The sequence below is a fragment of the Harpegnathos saltator genome, unplaced genomic scaffold (assembly GCF_003227715.2).
Source record: "Harpegnathos saltator strain DR-91 unplaced genomic scaffold, Hsal_v8.6 scaffold774, whole genome shotgun sequence".
Classification (NCBI taxonomy): Eukaryota; Metazoa; Arthropoda; class Insecta; order Hymenoptera; family Formicidae; genus Harpegnathos; species Harpegnathos saltator.
Genome location: NW_020230620.1, coordinates 546,687 through 565,883, shown reverse-complemented (window position 1 = coordinate 565,883; position 19,197 = coordinate 546,687). Strand labels below are relative to the sequence as shown.

General features: G+C 36.7%; 3 protein-coding genes across 7 annotated transcripts; 1 reads left to right on the top strand and 2 right to left on the bottom strand.

Annotated features, from left to right (window-relative positions):
• Positions 1-134: 134 nt before the first annotated feature.
• On the bottom strand, positions 135-3,594 carry vimar (visceral mesodermal armadillo-repeats). The gene is made up of 10 exons (XM_011154645.3): positions 3,409-3,594; positions 3,153-3,305; positions 2,730-2,963; positions 2,474-2,640; positions 2,131-2,362; positions 1,882-2,028; positions 1,413-1,808; positions 968-1,100; positions 643-911; positions 135-489 (listed from the first exon to the last, which is right to left on the bottom strand). The coding sequence occupies exons 1-10, from the start codon at positions 3,413-3,415 to the stop codon at positions 347-349; spliced, it is 1,881 nt and encodes a 626-aa protein (XP_011152947.1). The 5' UTR covers positions 3,416-3,594; the 3' UTR covers positions 135-346.
• On the top strand, positions 3,561-6,964 carry LOC105191331 (transmembrane protein 242). 3 transcript variants are annotated; one of them, XR_003114106.1, is made up of 5 exons: positions 3,561-3,710; positions 4,477-4,853; positions 5,162-5,270; positions 6,481-6,585; positions 6,781-6,964. XR_003114106.1 is itself a non-coding variant. In XM_011154646.3 (3 exons), the coding sequence occupies exons 1-3, from the start codon at positions 3,602-3,604 to the stop codon at positions 5,165-5,167; spliced, it is 492 nt and encodes a 163-aa protein (XP_011152948.1). In that variant the 5' UTR covers positions 3,561-3,601; the 3' UTR covers positions 5,168-5,396. The 3 variants fall into 3 exon arrangements, 1 of the variants encoding a protein (XP_011152948.1); XR_850443.2 differs by having other exon boundaries at positions 6,430-6,585; XM_011154646.3 differs by lacking the exons at positions 6,481-6,585; positions 6,781-6,964 and having other exon boundaries at positions 5,162-5,396.
• On the bottom strand, positions 6,613-17,333 carry LOC105191332 (elongation of very long chain fatty acids protein baldspot). 3 transcript variants are annotated; one of them, XM_011154649.3, is made up of 4 exons: positions 16,615-17,333; positions 10,728-10,771; positions 10,018-10,380; positions 6,613-9,045 (listed from the first exon to the last, which is right to left on the bottom strand). In XM_011154649.3, exons 3-4 carry the CDS (start codon positions 10,341-10,343, stop codon positions 8,493-8,495), a joined length of 879 nt encoding a protein of 292 aa, XP_011152951.1. In that variant the 5' UTR covers positions 10,344-10,380; positions 10,728-10,771; positions 16,615-17,333; the 3' UTR covers positions 6,613-8,492. The 3 variants fall into 3 exon arrangements, with proteins under 3 accessions (XP_011152951.1, XP_011152952.1, XP_011152949.1); XM_011154650.3 differs by having other exon boundaries at positions 10,732-10,771; XM_011154647.3 differs by lacking the exon at positions 10,728-10,771.
• Positions 17,334-19,197: the final 1,864 nt, after the last annotated feature.

Sequence of the window (19,197 nt, the reverse complement as noted above, 5' to 3'; positions counted from 1 at the left end):
ATCTAAGAATGATATACACATAAAGAAGTAAAAAGCAGACGCTTCAGCTGACGCTTGATTGATCCTCAAAGTTCTTCTTCTACTTCTACCGTGAGACCGACGACGTAAGAGAAGTGATTCGGAAAGGCGGCACGTACATCAATAGAATATGTATTTCTCTCGATAAATAAAATACACTTTGCAATCTGTATGGATCAAGTTGGCGATGTTTTTGGTCATTTGAGAGATTCGCACGGCTCTTTGGAATGATGGAAGATAGATACATCCAGTGGGAATGGCAGCGCGAACTTAATGCTCCTTGTGAGGAATCATGACACACAACAAGTCATAATTGGTCCGACAGCTTCTAATCGAAACTCGTTCCTAAGGCTGCGCAAAGCGCGCTGACGCGTGTCCGCAGTTCCGTACTGTTGTTTTCGTTCTCCTTCGAGCACAGATTCTTGCACGTGCTGGCGAGCTCGCAGCTCTTTAGATGCTCCTTCAGTTGATCTAAAACGAAAGGATACGGGATCGTCATATCAGCACAAAATTAGCACAGAATCGCTCGTAAACTTTTGTTTCTTTTAAATAATACCTTCGACAAGAGAAGGGAACAAATCGTAGGAATAAATCGACAAACAATCATGTCGGATGTCTCTGTACCTGACTGTACGACACTGTTCAGTAACGACAGTGCATTTAGTATGATGTGTATGTCGAGATTATCAGTGCGCGTTTCGAAGAACTCGCGCATGTTACGGCCGAAATCCGCTGCGATCAGCAGCTCCTCCGATTCCGCCGGACAGATCCTCGTTAATATCGTCAGGCCCAGGATCGCTTCGTTTTGCATCAACGAGTGCTGCGCTAGGAGCATATTCACTAGATGCTGCACCGCACCGTACTTGATGATCGACAGAGCGATTTGCCTGTCCCTGAAAGGTGCATATAAAGTTCTGAGATTGCACTAGCGACGTTATCGGAAACGAACCTGCTGTTATTTATCAGCCAAGCGATCAACCGATTCGCTTCACCCTGAACGCCAGGATGATTCTCGATACTGCACCACTCAACCGCTCGCTCGATCAAGTCTTCCCTTCGTCCTAAGGACACCGCCGCTTCTCCTAAAAAAAGAAGCATATGTATTCTTACATTTCTACCAAGTGGAGGGCCACTCTTGGCCCTCTGGACATATCAGAGGCGAGTGTTTCATTGTCTAAAATAGCATGTAAGATATAAAGTGTAGAGTGTACTTGCGCAATCGTTAACGTTGTTCACCGTGTCAATTCCGTTGTGTGTGTTCAGTTTTTCCATTCAATAAATTCAATAAAATGTAAAAAGAGTGACCCAGAAATAAAAATTACGTTACTCAACGCTGAATGTACAATAAATAAAGGTTAAAATCTTTGGAGAAAGATTTACCAACGCGCACTTACTTTGGCCGTCTATGACTATTCTGAGCGTTCCCAGCAATTTGAAGACGACAGGAAAAGTCGGGATATCTAGCATAGGATAGAGCACGTCGATCAGACCGTCGGCCAGTATCAGCGACTTGTTGTCCGCAGGTATGACGAGATTGCGCAGGGCGCTAAGCAGGGCGTGCTGACATCTGATATCGCCAGACTTGCTGTCGTTCTTCTGGAGTAGCTTCAGCAGCTCCCGATGTATGCCTTGTTCGACCATGTATTTGCAGTGCGTATCGGTGCGCGCGAAGTTACCCATAGCCAAAACTGCAGTGATCTGCAAATCCTCGTCGTCACTCTCCAGCCATTCCACCAGCTTTCTATAGACAGGACCCTTGCTATTGTCGTAGAGGAAGTTCATGCTATCATCTAAACAAATAAAAATATGTTAGTCGAAGTCAAGCGAACTCTGAAGATGTGCATTTTTCTCAGGCTCTCTCACCTCCTGTTAAGATAAGAACGATCAGATTGCAGGCAACTTTCAAAATGGATCGAGTTTCTTCATCGTTGCACTGTGGCCCGTGCTTTTCTAACAGTTTCAATAACAATTCGCATACTCCCGCTTTGGCCAGCAGCAGCTTTGCTTTTTCTGCACATGAGATAGCTCGCATTATTAACAGCATTATTCAACAGTGGGGTAATGAACTTGTCGTTGCTCTAAGTATAAGTAATTAAATTATCAGTGACTTGCCATCCTCCGCTTGACCATGTAACAGCTCCAAACACATCTCGGATAGCTCAGAGGAAGTATCACTGGTTAGTATGTTGACCAGAATTTTTGTTAATCTCTCATCGAGGAATACAATGTTTGCGTCATTCAGTATGCCGAGGGTAAGTAATGCGTGCATAGCTGCCTCACCGCCATTGGTCCCATCCTCTTCCAAAACACTACAGATAATCGGTACCGTATCCTCTTCGAGTGCCTGATAAAGCGCGTCTAACGATTAAAATTATCATCCACTGTTGCTTGTAATGTAATAACTTTACTACGGATCATTAGCCGTGATATATATGTATGAATATAGCCTTATTACCTTCTTGTGCAATGATTCCTGGTCTACCAAAAAATTTAACAAAAATCCAGCGGCTACATTCCGTAAGAAGCTAGCGCCCTCGGAATTCTTTAACGCGATGCCATTCTTAAGAACCGTTAGGATTACTTTCAAACCATCCTCTTCCTTTACCAGTCTTTTGCCATTTTCTGTTGTAGAGAATAATGTAGTAGTAGTAGTAGAGTAATATATGAGAGTATATACGAAAAATTTGAAGAGATACAAGTATTATAATTACCATTTTCATAGCAGATATTTCCTAGAGCTCTAGAGGTCTGCGTTAATACATCTATATCCTTTTCCTTCAGCAAACCAATCAAGGCTCGTATTAACTCTACACTTGTGCACTTCTCTCTCCCTCTTTCGGTTTTTGCTATCTCAGCGATAGCTTTTGCTGTTTTCGCTACAATTTGTTTAGACTTGTGTTCCAATAGCATCAAGAAAACTTCATCAATGAGTAATTCAGTAGTTTCTATAATTATATATATCATTCTTTAGAGAAGCACAAATAACAGAGTGTGATACATATATCTTAACATAGTATAACATTAAATCATACAACTTGATAGCACGGGGCAAAAAAAAGTAGTAAATATAAAGATGATCACACAAATTAAATACAGATCAATATGTCTATTGCTATATAATCTTTTCACTATACCTCCGATTGAAGTTTTGCTAACGTTCACTACAGAATCCAATATCTGAACAATATCAGGACATTTATTCTCAGTCTCAGTCTCAGTCGAGGCTTCAAGCTTCACAGCATGTTTCAAATCATCGACAAGTTTATCGATATTATGTTTTGTCTCGCCTGCAATATACAAATGAGAAGAAGATTGTCAAGCAACTTTTAGAATATGGACAACAGGGAGGAAATATACTTTGAATCTAGTGAAGCATAGTAAAGTGATTACCTTCCATTTCTGTACGTGCAATTTTACGCCAAAAGTTTGTAGAACTCGCACCCGATCTATCTGAACGTCACACTTTCTTGAAGAACCTCTTCCCGTTTTAATTTGTAACAAAAATGGTCCGCGGCCCTTTCGACCACTTCTGACGTAGTTACCCGCATGGAGTAACCCAAGGGTGAATCTGAGCGATTTAAAAATGGCGGATGTCGCCGTTGGTTATGTTTCTTCAGACGTGATGGCGGATTCCATAGATCCTATGAAAACATCTATTACGAAGTCTGAAAAATATAAGGAAAGAATTTATGGTAAGTCTCATTAAAAAATCACATAAGAAAACATTTATACACGAATATTATTTCCTTATAAGTTAACCTCACTTTTGTAGAAGCAAAAATAGCACTATTTTGTAACGTTCATCCTAAGTCACAAATACACGAAAAGCCTTGACTTATGAACGATCGGAGTGTTAATTGTTGCAGAATGTAATCAGAAGTATTAAGCTATATATATTATATATCCTAGCACGTATATCAATAACTAATATAGTACCTAATACGACCTAGTACATAACCAATCAGTTCGTAACTTTTTTATTTCCTTCAATTTCATCCCCTACCTATGGAATTCGCTTTTATGTTCTATCCAATTGTCTTTACATTCATGTTACTTAATATCGCTATAAATTATTCACACAACCTAACCTAACATATTACAACCTCAAAGTATTGCATCTAAGATACATTAACTAATGACACATTACTGTGTCATTCACCTTGTATCAGTCACGAATGAGATAATTGGTAGAAAGACTACTTTAGAATATTATTCCAAACTATGAAATGAACTTTTCATGTTCGTATAAAATTGATATTGAATTTTCTTACTTAATTACCTTTCATTCTGTAGTTGTATCATTTAAATATAGATATCTTGCAGTTAATAATTTATATCTCATAATTCATGATGCTGAGATTTACTATCATATCTTTTTTTTCCTAATGACCACTTTCTTGTGATTGTTCATAATTATATATTAATATTATTTTAATAAAATTATTAATGTTTCTGTAGCTGTAGTGTTCCTGAGCACTGTTACTGGCATTTCTGCTCTCGCGGGCTTTTCAAGAGCAATAGCAACTGCCAGAAAGCAAGATCCAAAATACTTTGGTAAAGGAATCTCTAGTGTTCAAGGGCTGCATGAAACTGGAGCCTCATTGGCACTGAGAGCTCTTGCTTGGGGTTCGTTTTATGCTATCACAGGATGTGGTTTACTTTTCTATGGAATCTGGAAGATTTCTGGAGCCACTAATGCGGAAGAATTTAGGTTTAAGATGGGCTCTTTACTACCGAAAATACCAAAAAATGATCCACCTCAAAGCAGGACAGAATTTGGAGGTTTAAGAGATTTTTTGACATATATTTCTGAGGATTGGGGACAAAGCAAGAAGGTAATTCATCTAACTTCAATATATAATAAATATTAAAATCTTTTAGAAATTTTGATATTGAAACCAATAGATATAATACCCACATTGAAACTAATAAATTAAAAATTAAATTATTGTAAATACTCCACATTGATATGAATATTTCCAAGGATATAAGAAAATTTCTCAAGCTTTTTGATAAATTGTTTACAAATATTTAATGGGAAGTTGATAGGCTGTGTTCAACGTTATTATTGTACGGCTATCTCTGATAATTAATTACAAAGATTATATTTGACGTCTATTTAAAAAAGTTGTAATCTTTACAGGAATAAAAATTCAAGCGCATATACTATTCACCTTCATCCCATGATCGCTTGTACCGTTGACATCTGGCAACGGTACGATTATTTAAAGATCGTACGATCGCGTATACATGTGAGTCATATACAATTTTATGCATGCTAAACACTATATTGCGAACGCAAGAAAAATTATGACTTTTATTGAACTACAATTTGTCATTTGTTGTAAGTTGTTGATTAAAATCTGAAGGAAAATGAATTTTATATTTATTACGTTTAATAGTAAGTTTAGCCAATAAATCATATAAAATTATAATAATGGAGAAATGTGGTATATTCTATGCCACTTCAATTTGCTATTCCATGGAAAAAAAATTACAAGACATTCGACAAGTTCTTAGAAATAATATTGATGTCTTAATGTTAATAAAAGAAAAATCCTGTCCGCTGCCCAAGGAAAACCAGTCACGTTAAAAAAAAGGAACGCTCGTTTATTTATGTTAACTGGAATGTAAGGTACAAAGGTGATCTCGCGAAATGATGATAAGTTACGTAAGTGGCGACGGTATAACGTCAAGTAATCGGACATACGGAGAATACGCAGAATAGTATAAAACGCGGTGTTACCGAATCATTCTCTCTGTGCTTATCTACAAGTGAAAAGTAACAGCTTGCGTAATTTTACTGAGTATCGTAACTCATCGAAATTCAGCGTATAAATTCAGAACTAAAATAGTAGCAATATGCACAATAAGTGTTTATGCATAGGCAGTGTTTTTCTTTTTTTAACAAACATACTTTCACAATAATTTGGCGGTTATAATTATTTGTGCGTATCAAATAAAAAAAATGCGTCAAATCAAATACAAAAAGAAAACGCGTCAAATCAAATACAAAATATCTTACGCATAATTTTCACTAAAATCTTTCTTTGGTATTCTTCTTTTTCAAGGTTTTTCGAACTTTCTGATACAAAAAAAATAATTGTTACTGCGATTTTTAAATTTATAGTAGAGCACTTGCTTTTTTTTTGTTTTTTACGATGTAAATTCATTCTTTATCAAATAAATATCAAATAAATACGTAATACGATTTTTGAAATATTTTAATTTAACGATAAGTTAACGACCAATCATGCGATATTTGAACACTACTCGTTACGTGCAATCTCAAAAGAAATTTGTTCATCTTCATTTATCAAACAATAATCCTGAGAAATTCCCTCTCGTACTTACGTATATATTATTTAAGTTGAGATTTTTATCTGCGTGTCTGCATTTCTTTACAAACAGCCAACATATTCAATCGATTGAGCAAGATATTTTCTTTTCGACGCGTGCTAGTTTATTGGAAGGCCTTCTTCTTAAGATTTTTATCACGTTATGAAACGCGGGAAATTGTGGCATTTCTGGATCGAAGCACAGCAGAATATTGTAGGATTATTAAAGGTAAGATTTAGAATATTTGGTATCTCGTAGGATTTACGGTAAGAGATTATTATTTACACATATCCGATCATAAATTACACTATTCAACATTTTGTCACATGAATTATTTTAAACGTCTTTTGTGTATCTTTGAGCGCTAAATTCGAATGTGTACTCCGATTTTCTCTATCACCCATAGTTTTTTTTTATTGCAAGAACACTCCCGGACAAATCAACTTCAAACTGACTGAGGAATGTCATAAAATATAGTACGCTAAAAGTAGGACGCCTTGTATACATAACACGGAGAATGGTTCTAACCAAAGGCATCTAATCTATGGAAAAGCGTTACCAGAGAAAGTGTAGCCCTACTATGTTAGCAAACTACTACTGTCGGACATTCAAGATAGGAGGCATTCCAGAGGCAAAATATGGAAGAAAACATACAGAAGAAACTGTCATTTTTTAAATAAGATAATGTAATTAAGGTAATATAATCTGTTTGTGCGGAAAGTTATATATTCTCTGCAACATAATTGTTACAATATTTTAAAAACTTTGGGCGAGACTTTGGGGAAAATCTGACTGTATATTTAAATTCAGTATATGTAATAAAGACGTTAATTTAAAGTAAGTCATGTGACATGAAAAAAAAGGATTATTTTCTGTTGTCCAGTGTTATTATTAAATAATGTTAATATTTAATTGCAAAAGATACATATAGTAACAAAATCATAACAATTGTGCAACAGCCGGTCGTATGTGAGAAACGCGTATGCACACGTTTCCACATATGTTTGTATGTATTACATGCGAAAGCAGCTCTTTACCTGCAACATTTCACCATATATAAAAAAATGACCAGAAAAATCACTGCTTTTCCCAAGAGAATCTTTTGTTTAGAATACCCTCCGCGCGCAGATGGACACGCATTAATTAATTAGACAATTGATTGATTGATTAATTAATTAATTAATGTCCATCATGGACACTGACTGGAGATCTTCGATTAGAATCTAGTACCCTACGACCTATAAGGATCCTGAAAACTTATACTCTAGGATCGCGACGGACCGTAGGATCTAGAAATCCTGTAAATCCTAATGACTTTTAAGCTCTATAAAATCGGAAATTTAGGAATTCATTTGTCTCTGCGAATCCTATAAGACGTACGAAATACGTATCTTAGGATTTACAGACTCTGGGACATTTGTAGATTCTGTGCTCCCCACGAGTCCTACCTTACGGATCTTAGGATGTAAGAATCCTGAGAGATACCGCAGCCAGGATCTAACTTCTAGGGTAATACGGCTTCTATCAAATTTGAAGACTTAACATTAATAAAGTAAAGTAATAAATTAACCACAAGTTAATAAATTACCAAATAAATTATAATTTGTCGTTCCGCCTTAAAGAAACACAATTTCTAGGATCTATCGACTCTGGAGATCTCGTAGGATCTACAATCTTCATAATTCTATGACTTCTGAGATTGAACGTAGAGAAGATTGGACGTAGATCCTATGTACACGAAGTCTAGTAGAATCTTAATCTAAATCCTTAAAGTGTAAGATTCATCTACAGATCCTAAAGACTTACAAATGTCCTATAGGCTTTAGGCTTTATATATACTTTAAGATCTCAGCATCCTAATGTAAACGTAACAATTTCCAATCCCAGTGTCTAAAGTATTCAGATCACTTAGTAAGACCACGCGCATCTTAAAGAAGCCGTTAAACCCTAGCACCTCTTTAAACAAATAGATCCTGAATGCGTGGCTACGTCGACCAGCGGCGTGAAAAAGAAACAGAGAAAGAGAAAGAAGAGAGAGAAAAGAAGAGATGAGAAAAGAGAGGAAGAGAGGTAGAAGGGAAAGAGATAAATAGAAGTAAGAGCGCCCAGGCGCTCTTGTGTGCCAGATACCGCCTTTAGTTGGCTTTGAGCTTGTCGTTGTAATCGATGTGACTGGGTGCGTCGTTGGCGAAGTGCTTCTTCTTGGCTTTCTTATCGGCCAGGTACGTCTTATGGAAGAATCGCGCGAACAGGACGAAATAGCTGAAGTACATCGCGAAACTAAAGTGGATGTTCATGCGGGTAATGTGACAGTCCACATGGCCGCCCTCCAAATATTGATAGGCAGATATGTTGATGGCGCAGCCGATCACCATCTGGATGAGCTGCAAGGTGGTGATCACCATAGCGATCGCCTTGGGCGGTTTGTATCGCATCGCTTTGAGGGCATAGTAGGTGTACATGATGGAGTGGACGCAGTAGTTCATCACGACGTACCATCGCGCAGACGCGGTGTATTCCGAGTACGAAAACCAGGCATACAGTAGCACGGTAATGTGGTGATACCAGTGCAGGAAGATCAGCGGCTGTTTGCGCAGCACAATGAAGATCGTGTCACCGAGCTCGGGTAATTTCGACAGCACAAACATCCATGTCCAGAAACCGGATACGCAGTTCTGCTCGATGAAGCTACAACGAGATTATTCATCGTTGAATTGAATTACTTTATATATATATATATATATGTATATATATATATATATATAATAGATACGATTAAGATATTTTGCATTTTATCTGACCAGTCTATTTTTTGCAAAAAGAAAGAAAGGATAGGTATATTAAATTTGTAACAAGCGTTACGTTATACGTTATAATTATTGTTTCTGATTCAAGGAAGGAAAAGAAATTGAGTTTTTTTTTTTTTTTCGAAAGTCGTTCCCAAGATCGCGAATACAAATTTTTACGTGTATTCATCGCCAAAAATAATTGGTTGATCACAACATCATGGAAACAATTTATATTCGCGCAATATCTTACGTTGGGTCGTTTGAATTCTCTTTTTCTGTTGAAATTTAATTTTATTTCAACCGATACTTCTTTCGCTAGTTAAAATTAAAAGCATAATTTTGAAGGAAAAACAAATCGAAATAAGCTCCGAGTGATGTGTCTAAAATAAAGTTAATCGTAAAATTGGTATCTCAAATTACATTATTGTTGCGCGTATGTATCGACGGACTTATTACTAATACAAAATTATTAAGAGAGGTCACTTCTGGTTTGACTTTATTCACGTATCAATCTATACTGACTTTGAAAATAAATAGTCAGGGAGAGTGTTTAGTTATTCATGATTTATGTAAATTATGTAAATTAGGTGTGTTCGCGTTATTTACACTTTTAACATGCATATTAACGCCTGTTGGACGTCGAACGCGACGAACGATATGTAACATTTTCTTAATATGAAAACATTTTTTTCTAAATTGAGGCCAATGTATGGTTAAGTAGAAGTCGTCTGATACTTATTATAAGATATCAAGTTTATAAATTGCAAGTAATTGCGTTTATCTAACACTACCAGAAAACTTGATCGAAGACTTATGTTAAACATAGATAAGTCAAACCGTCAAAGTTAGACGAAACAAACTGACAACCAACCTCGTATTACAAATGCTGTGGTGTAGACCGTGATGTCTGAGGGCGTGAATTAGTTCAGGTGCAGTCCTGGTGAAGCCGATGATAGAAAAAGTAGCCAATAGCGTGTTCCAAAGACACAGTATTCCTCTCAGTTCGAATCTGGGTCTGCTGGCCATATAGTGTTGCCCACCGAATATCAGAATCATATACAGCCCGCAATAATAGAAGCAATTCGTCCAATTGTTCATCATCCACACCTTGGTTTCATAGTGGCTGAACGTCTCCTCGAAGTTGAAGATGTAGGAATAATTCGGGAGAGTCACCTCCATATAATCTACCTTATTCATTTTCGATGCTTTTCAGATCGATGTCTCTCCGACGATCCTACAACAAACATTAACAATAAGTGAGAAATTGGGTTGTCGCTTCGACGAAAAACTACATTATCATGTTTATCGAGAAATTTCGAAAATTTCTCCAGAGAGACTGGAGTATTATTCTCGGGGAAATTGGAGAACGTGCACGTGAGGCGGTCTTTCCTTTTAACGGAATTAAAGAGACTATATTCGTATCGTTCGATTTCAAAGATATCGATTCGAAGTATCGTGTTCCACGGAGCGACTTCTCACCGGAATCCGGTATATTGAAAACCACTAAACATGAAGGAAACGGCGCTCGAATTCCATAAGCTTGATGTTTTGATTGATTAGAAATTTCAAAGCTGTACCCACTCACTGGGAGAGTCAGAAGAACAGTATCGGCGCAATCCCCTGATCTAGGCAAAACAGAAAATCATGATGACATTAAAATGGCATCAAAATGACGGAATCATAATGAAAAGAAAAAAAAAACAGTTTTGGTAAATATACACTTCCTGTCAACTTCCTCAAAAGTCCACGACCTTGATATATTGGATAAGGACATATTCTTGAGTGTTATGCAAAAAGTTCATCGCTCATTGCTTATTAAAAATTATTAATAAAAGAAATTTCGGTGATTACGCATACATGTGTTGAGGGACACCTCGTCGATGACTTTGAATTTCACATACATTATCAAGGATATAGTCCTGAGTAGCTTAAAAAAAAGTTTCAGTTGGCGGTCATTTTTTATTAAAAAATTTTATTAAAAATTAACAAAAGAAGCTTCATTAATCGAGCGTAATTTTTCGACACAGCGTACATTTAATACTTAAAACTAAAAGCAGGAGGTTACTTTGAAATCTCCCCTGCTTATATGCATTTAACATTTTTTAATATATATATCGAGATTTAATGTATATTCGAGATGCATTATCCGACTATGGATTATTTTATAAAGTATAGTAAAGTATATGTACACGCGTTGTTTGAAAATTACATATATTCTATTCAACTTCTTTTGTTGATAACTTTTTAACGAACAATGAGCGAAGGCTGCAACTTTTTGCATAACACTTAGAAACATGTCCTTAACAACATACGTCAAGGTCATATACTTTTGAGAAGATCGACCTTATTTAGCAGAGTTCTTCTCATCATTTTCACGTCATTCCGATGTCGATCATGATTTTCTGTTCTGCCTGGGCACTAACGGAATAATGTTGACAAGCGCCGTATTCATAGCTGACTAATGACATTTTGCATTATTAATGCTTCATCTAATATTTACTAGGGCATTACGTTTGCTAAAACAATGCAAACCAATGAATCGCGCTGAAATAATCGTGGCGAGCACGTGTTTAACCGGTCTTTCTTTCTACGATGCGCGCGTGTCATCACGCGGCTGCGCAGTAACGCATGAGTGACGCACGCGTGAGTGACGAATACGCCAATCCGAACTGCTCGTTCGGTCTCACGCGATGCAGCAACCGCTCGAGGTGCTGTCAGGATTGAAGTCGCCGGTACTACAAACTACAGACACAATACGTACACAATACGATAACGTCGGGAATTTGTCTCTTTCGGGCATACTTTTGCGAAAGAATTAAGATGTGAGCCGAGGAAAGATCAAGGAAACGCTGCACCAAAAGGTGCTTGAAATCGTGTCAAAGTTAGCACATTGTTAACTTGCTCAAACTTGCGCTCAGCGCGAATAAATATTTTAACTGCGAATACAGTACAGTCAGACGATTGAAGACTGCGATAGCTTTTATCTCGATCAGTCTCACAACGAAACCTGTATCTCCAACATGAAAAAAATATATCTACCGAGAATGATTAAAAAGTAAATTTTTTCTTGGATACGATATATTTTTGCTAAATTCGGCGGAACGTAAGAATGCAACGAGTATGTGGATCATTGCATAAACATTAATACAGAAGTATTCACCAACCTTCGCGAAAATGAAGGTCAGCCAGCTATCGTGCATGTTTATATTTGCCGTTACTTTTAGCCAAAAAGTCACAAGTAAAAAATACTGTGTCACGTTGGACGATTTACTTTTTATTTTTCTTATTTCCCTGTCATATCTTAAAAGATGTCTTTTGGATATGTTTTATGAAATGTAATGATGTTTACATTTTGGATAAATATGCAACCAAAAATAAAATATATTGCAACAAGCTGCAGGATTTTTTTTTCTTCTTTGTTTTCATGTTTATCGAGATCCTAAGTAGAACGACAAATTATGACGACGTCAAAATGAGGAGAAGAATGACCGGAGCATGACCGAACCAAAAAATAAATTTTTCTCATCATCCTGACGTCATCTTGACGTCATCATGTTTGTTCTGCTTGAGATACATACACATCGGCTTTTTTTTTCAAGAGATTATATATAACCAAATTTATTTACAGTTTATAAGATGTTTATAAGATTATATATAACCAATTTGATATAGAGTTTATAATATTAGGCAAAAAATTTATGAGATTTATGCAGCATCGGAGAAAAATAAAGAAATTATCTTAGCGATCTCCACTCGTGGCATTGAATTACGGACGAATGAGCAAACGAACGATCGCGTGATTCGGATATCCTGGATATCGTTCCGCAATTGCGTCGTGAAAGAAACATACAAATCGTACGCGAAATACACTGCTCAAAAGAATTATAGCGTAGATAATTTATTGCCGAGAATTGGCCAACTTTGACTGGCGATTACTTCGCGAAAGATTATTGTAGACTAATGATTTTTTTTTTTTTCAAAATGAAGCTTCAAGTCTCTACTTTAAGAATGTATCTCCATTTTTTGCATGCGATGCACCCCTACTTCTGTAATTCCTGACGTCTGAGGGCATGTTTGATATACTGAAAATTGCAAAGTTTGACGGAATGCACGGACGTGGGTAATTTTTTCTCAGGGATGCCGTTTGCATCGTCATAAAGTTCAAATCCTCCCCTTCAATTTGAAAAAAGAATGGAGTCGCTACAATTTTTTTTTCGCAAAGTTACAGCCCTTCAAAAATATCGTTGTTTTTGGCCTTCGGGTCATGTGTGCACGCATGTGCGTGTGTGTGTGTCCGTGATAAAAGGGATAAGAATCCCGTGGTTCGTCACTTCAACAGTAAATAATTACTCTGAAAGTGACTTCGGCAATAAATTATCTATCTATGCCATAATTCTTTTGAGTAGTGTATAACGCTGGTAAATCCAACAGATAACATCCAAATGAAACCGCCAGAAGGATATTAACCTCACGAAGTTTCAAGATCTTGCTCTTCGTATACGCAATTAGACATTCAAACTTTCACTGAGGAAGATCGCGTTCGCGCTTATTTTTTTTTACTTTACGTCAACGAGCTCAATGCGGTAATGAATATTTAAATGGATAAACTTCTTCGAAAATATTTCCGCAGGTAGAACAGAAAATCACGACGAGATCGGAATAACGAAAAAATCTCATGATGAAAAAGTAAATTGTAATAACTACGTAACTACGCAATAAGCAAAAATGCAAATCAAACGAGTTTTATTACTACTTTTTAAGTAATAACATCACTTGACTCTTTTTCATATAATATTTTATGTAACATGATAATGTGATTATAGATCTAGATGAATATATAATTACAATATAGCGATATAGTAATAGGATATCATTATATTTATATACTTTTTATTTATATTTAATTTATATTTATATTTATATTTAATTTATGAACTATGCAAAAGATTTATATTTAAGTCAACATAAATCTTTTGCATAGTTCACAGTTATTTTTTATCCATGTTTTTGGTTATCGTCCGCTTTATTCAAAGAGATCATTGTTCACATCTTGAGAAAATATGTAATTGAAAAAGTAATAATTAAATATAATTAAAAAAGTTAAGATAATGAAAGAAGTTTAAAAAGAAGATACGATTTATTTTCATGAAGTTTGGTAAAACTATTGAAAAAACAAGAGCTAATTGTGAGATTAAATTTTCTCGCGAATTAAATTTTTTTCGGAGTGATATTATTGATTACTGATTTGTGGTAAGCTTATTGCCTCAGCGATGGATCTACTAAACAAATTAATATTGCACTTACAAATATCTTTATTATGCATATGAATATGTCACAAACAGATGCAAATGCAACACTGGAAATGTAAATATTTATTAAAATTTTCATGCAAAGTTGCAGTTGTATTTATTAACTTCACAAACAAGATCCGTCGCGTCCGTTCGCAAAATATTTTGAACGTTTTGAAACTATTTCAAACGCGACTAGTTGTTTTTGTCTGCAATATTTTTCATGACGGAATTGCTAAATAGCTCTCTTTACGCAGTAAATTATTCATATGACGTATCATATACGTAATTTTGCATACTCGACAAATTAAACTTATTCTAAATAAATATTATACTTCATGGTGCAATGCTATTTTCCACTTGATTTTCGAATGAACATTTAACTTTTGCAAATTGGAGATAGTGTTTTTCTTAGTTTTTCCGTAAATCTTCTCTTAATCCTGCCATAATGCAAATGATTTTATACGACATAGTAATAATAATGTTCTATGTATAAGTCGTTTTAATTTTGATCAATTCTGTTAAATGATTAATATCTTCATGTGTAAAAATTTACCGGATCTGCACTCGCTGATTTCTTTACCTCGCTTTGAATTGTGCATTATATTTCTCACTAGGTTCGCGCGAAATCACGATGTTTTCTTTTACTTTCAGAAATAAATATCAGTCTTTATATATAATATCCTTTAAATTCTTTACCTAAAAACAATCGGTCTTTTAAACCAATTATTATATACCATATATTATCGAGAATTCAACAAATTTTTGCAAGCCTTTAATGATCCAACATCAACACGGAGTGGAATTCTTATAAAGTAACACGTTAAAAAAATTAACTCCTTAAACGGACAATTAGCAGTTAAAAGTTTACATTTCTCGGAAACGACGTAAAAACTATTAAAATTGCGCGACTAACTCCAAAAATAATTCTCCTCGCGTGACATGAAATTTCGTTACGTAGGAGTGTATGGTAACTACTTGGAAATTATATTTCATTTATTTGGTATCCAGATAAAATGCTGATGTCTTAACGGATATTCTATAAAATTTGTCAACACGCATTCGTTAGATATAGTATTTTGGACATTGAGATTTTGAAATTTGTATAGCAAAGCTTACGTTCATTTAGTATTGTCCTATTTATACAACGAGAGTATATACTGCGTAAACCTTTATCAATTATATCAATTTATCGTATCAACTTCTGATTAAATTTTCATACACACCAGAGCTTAAAGCAAACATGTACAACGTTCTCGATTGCCGAGAAAAGCGTTACCGGTGCTGCGGACAAAAGCATCTCCAGGCGGAGCAGAAAATCGCGACGACATCAAAACGACGAGAAAATGACCGAATTATGATGAATGATCAGTTTTCTTAATCATCATTTTGACATAATTGTAACGTCATTGTAACGTGAGACGTGTAACGTGTAGAATTGTACCGTAATTTTCCGTTCTGCCTAGCCATGAACTTCCGATAACCGCGCGCGCGCTCATGAATATTTAATATTTATATTCAGATGACGGAATTATGACGGAATTATGACGAGACGAGACATCAGAATGACGAAAAAATTCATCCTGTCAGCATGTTTCCTCGTCATTTTCTCGTCACTTTGATGCTTTATCGTTATTTTATGTTTTACTTGGATAACAATCGAGTTAGTCTGTACTTCGTTGTTATTTCGAGCGCATAATGAATCTTATCATTCAATTTTTTCTCTTAAAATTACTGTTTTACCGAGTAAGCAGGTAAGTGTGTTACCCAACCGAGCAAAGAAGAAAAAATTGATGCAACACCGCAACATTCTCGAGAATTAATTGCGGATACTAATGATACACACAACAAGAAACAGCAGGATCTTTGCACAGTGAATAGGAGAGACAAAGAGAAGGAGAAAGAGAGAGAGAGAGAGAGAGAGAGAGAGAGAGAGAGAGAGAGAGAGAGAGAGAGAGAGAGAGAAAATTAGCGACAGGTTAATGACCAGTTTCGCGTGTCCGTACTCGTCGTTGTATTTAGGTCGAGCCGTTCGATGTGCTTTCTGAATGATTTTCGATTTAGACACACGCGCGCGCACACAAGCGAATACGAGGTGGTGGCTGATTGGTTTCATTCACGTACACACATAGACGCGTACGTGAGCATGCATAGATGAAGTAGGTATAGGCGTACATTACCTGCGTTTAGTACTGCACCTTCCGCAAAATTTCCACAGTCGTCGTGCGTCTAAGGTGCGCGTCGTGTGAAATGATTGCCGCTGTCGTCGTCGTCGTCCTCCTCCTCGCCCGATTATAGAGCCAAAGAACGGAGCTGTCAAATCCCAGTAGGGAGTGTTGGTCGTGTCGCGAGCCGGCGTATTTGACGTGGGCAAGGCCACTTGCTATTGGAGCGCGAACCACCGGGCATCCGGTAGCACCGGCGCCTCTGCCTTTTGATACACGGAATGTAATCGATAGATAAACAAATGTGAAGGAGAAGGACGGAAGAGGTACTTTGGCCGTCGTCGTCGTCGTCGTTGTCGTCGTCGTCGTCGTCGTTGTCGTCGTCGTCGTCGTCGTCGCGTGATTCACTATCGGTCGATCTCTCAATTTCTCTCTCTCTCTCTCTCTCTCTCTCTCTCTCTTTCTCGCTCTCGCTCTGCCTCTCTCACTTGCTCTTTTTTATCCTTCTCTTTCCCTCGATATCTTTCTATCGACGATCGCCGTACCGATTTTAATCTCGCTCTCTTTCTCCTCGCGCGATTTTCGTTCGCGAGCGCGATCGTTTCTCTCTCTTCTTCTGTGTACAAAGTGCCCTACAGTATACTACCACCTAGATCAAGTTGCCATTTTCACACTTGTCATGAGACAGAATGCGCGACACTGCCGCTCGTCGTTTTATACACTACTTTCATCCCCTTTCTTTCCACACCCGTACCACTGCTGACATCTATCTTCGTGTCCAACGCCTCGTTACCTTCCCGCCCAGCCACTGTGTTTCAAACTGATCTTGAGACTCTAGATGGCAGAACGTTGCAGAATTGAGCGACGGGTATTACGATAACGTAATACTCGTCCAATTATTGTTCATCCCACTGATATGAATGTGATTGTCGACAAGATAATGCTAAAGACTGTCGCAGCCTTGGATAAGTTTTTGTATTCCAAACAGGAGGCAGAACAGGCTCCTCTCCCTTTCTTTGAGAAGCCCAGCTCGATTCCTTCGTTCTTGGAACACCGTTTGGACAGCGTTTGAATATATATAACGTCTGTCTCGTCCTAAGTGCAAAAAGTGCGGAAAGTTGAAGCACAACACGAACAAGCCTAATAAAAGCTATGAAAAGTAAAGCAATAGTTTACGTATGTAACGCGTAACAAAAAGACTATACAAAAAAATCAGCAAGTAGTTAAAATATCTGAAAAGTGATATGACCAGTAGTGCAATTCTATAACTCATTATTGGAGTTAACGACAGTTTCGTTATCGTTATCGTTGCGCAGCTTTTTTACGGTATAAAAGCTGTGCGACGATAACGAAACTGTCACTAACTTTAATAACGAGTTACAGAATTGCACTACAGGTAGTTACACTTGCGTGAATAGAGCTTGTTGCAAACTTTTGATGCCAAAAGGGCATCAACAATGTCCTACACAGAACAATGTCCTACGCAGGATTTATTCTATCAGATTATGTTGCCAAACTGCCATCTGAAATATGACAGAATCTGCTGACAGGTAATGTAAATGAATAGATTTTGCGTAGAGCCTGCCAACGGTTTGACGGCAGATTGCGGTGATAAAAATCTAGTAGATCTTGCTGCATGCAGTTCGGCGACAGGAACTGCTCGGTTTCTGTTGCCAATTTGCTGTCCAATCATGTCAGCAGACTCGCTGTTGCCAAAACACGAGCTGAATTCAGACGCAGATGGCTACAGTTAGATATGAGATGTTGGTCGCAAATTTGCTACTAATCCACGCTCAATTTGCTTAATGGGAATATTTACATAAACATTAATCTGATAGTAATACTAGATTGTCGAAATAACAAATTGGAATGCAATTACTTTAATTCAGAGCTTTAAAAATATCTCTCAATCTTGCTTTCCATCTCCTGAAAATATTATTATTATACACACCCTTGCGCGTGTGTGATATGTATGTACGTACATATAACAAATAGGGTGTTCCATAGAGCAGTTCCATAGAGTACCACAGTTTGGCGTCGAGGTGCAGAACGGACTAAGACGAATCGAAAAGTTCCATGCCGTTTTGCGACATTCGCAGTAATTGTCAAGTTATTAATCATAGGAGATCATAGGTCGGATAGAGATGATGCGAATTAAGAATTTTCATGCCGAATCGAGTCGAATCGAATCTCATTTTTTTAATTCGAATTCGAATCGAATTGAATGAAATCGAATCGAATTATTAAAAAATTTAACATGACTATTAAACATGCAAATAACGATGGAAGATTTTAATATAAAAGGGAATATTGATATTGTAATATCATCTTAAAGTAAAATATACATTTAAATATTTAAGTAATTTATAATTAAGTTATTAATTATAAGTTAAATTAATGACAAGTTAAGGGTTCAAACGTACAGGCTTGGATGGCCCGTTTTGTAGCTGATGCACGCATAATATATTTGATTCCAATTCGTATTATTCGGATTCGAATCGAATCGAATTACATTAGATCCGATTCGATTCGAATCCGAATAGTTCGCAAATCTCCAAAGTCGGATGAATGAGTGTGCGCCGAAATGATAGGGGAGTA

What these genes read in the sequence shown, in the direction of transcription:
- LOC105191331 (XM_011154646.3), top strand. Translation starts at nt 3,602, where the DNA reads ATGGCGGATGTCGCCGTTGGTTATGTTTCTTCAGACGTGATGGCGGAT. An exon ending in ATATAAGGAAAGAATTTATG is followed by an intron (nt 3,711 to 4,476) that starts GTAAGTCTCATT and finishes ATGTTTCTGTAG; the next exon opens with CTGTAGTGTTCCTGAGCACT.
- LOC105191332 (XM_011154649.3), bottom strand. Translation starts at nt 10,343, where the DNA reads ATGAATAAGGTAGATTATATGGAGGTGACTCTCCCGAATTATTCCTAC. An exon ending in CACAGCATTTGTAATACGAG is followed by an intron (nt 9,046 to 10,017) that starts GTTGGTTGTCAG and finishes ATCTCGTTGTAG; the next exon opens with CTTCATCGAGCAGAACTGCG.
- vimar (XM_011154645.3), bottom strand. An exon ending in ACATGGTCAAGCGGAGGATG is followed by an intron (nt 2,029 to 2,130) that starts GCAAGTCACTGA and finishes TCTCATGTGCAG; the next exon opens with AAAAAGCAAAGCTGCTGCTG. An exon ending in CGTTCTTATCTTAACAGGAG is followed by an intron (nt 1,809 to 1,881) that starts GTGAGAGAGCCT and finishes TTATTTGTTTAG; the next exon opens with ATGATAGCATGAACTTCCTC.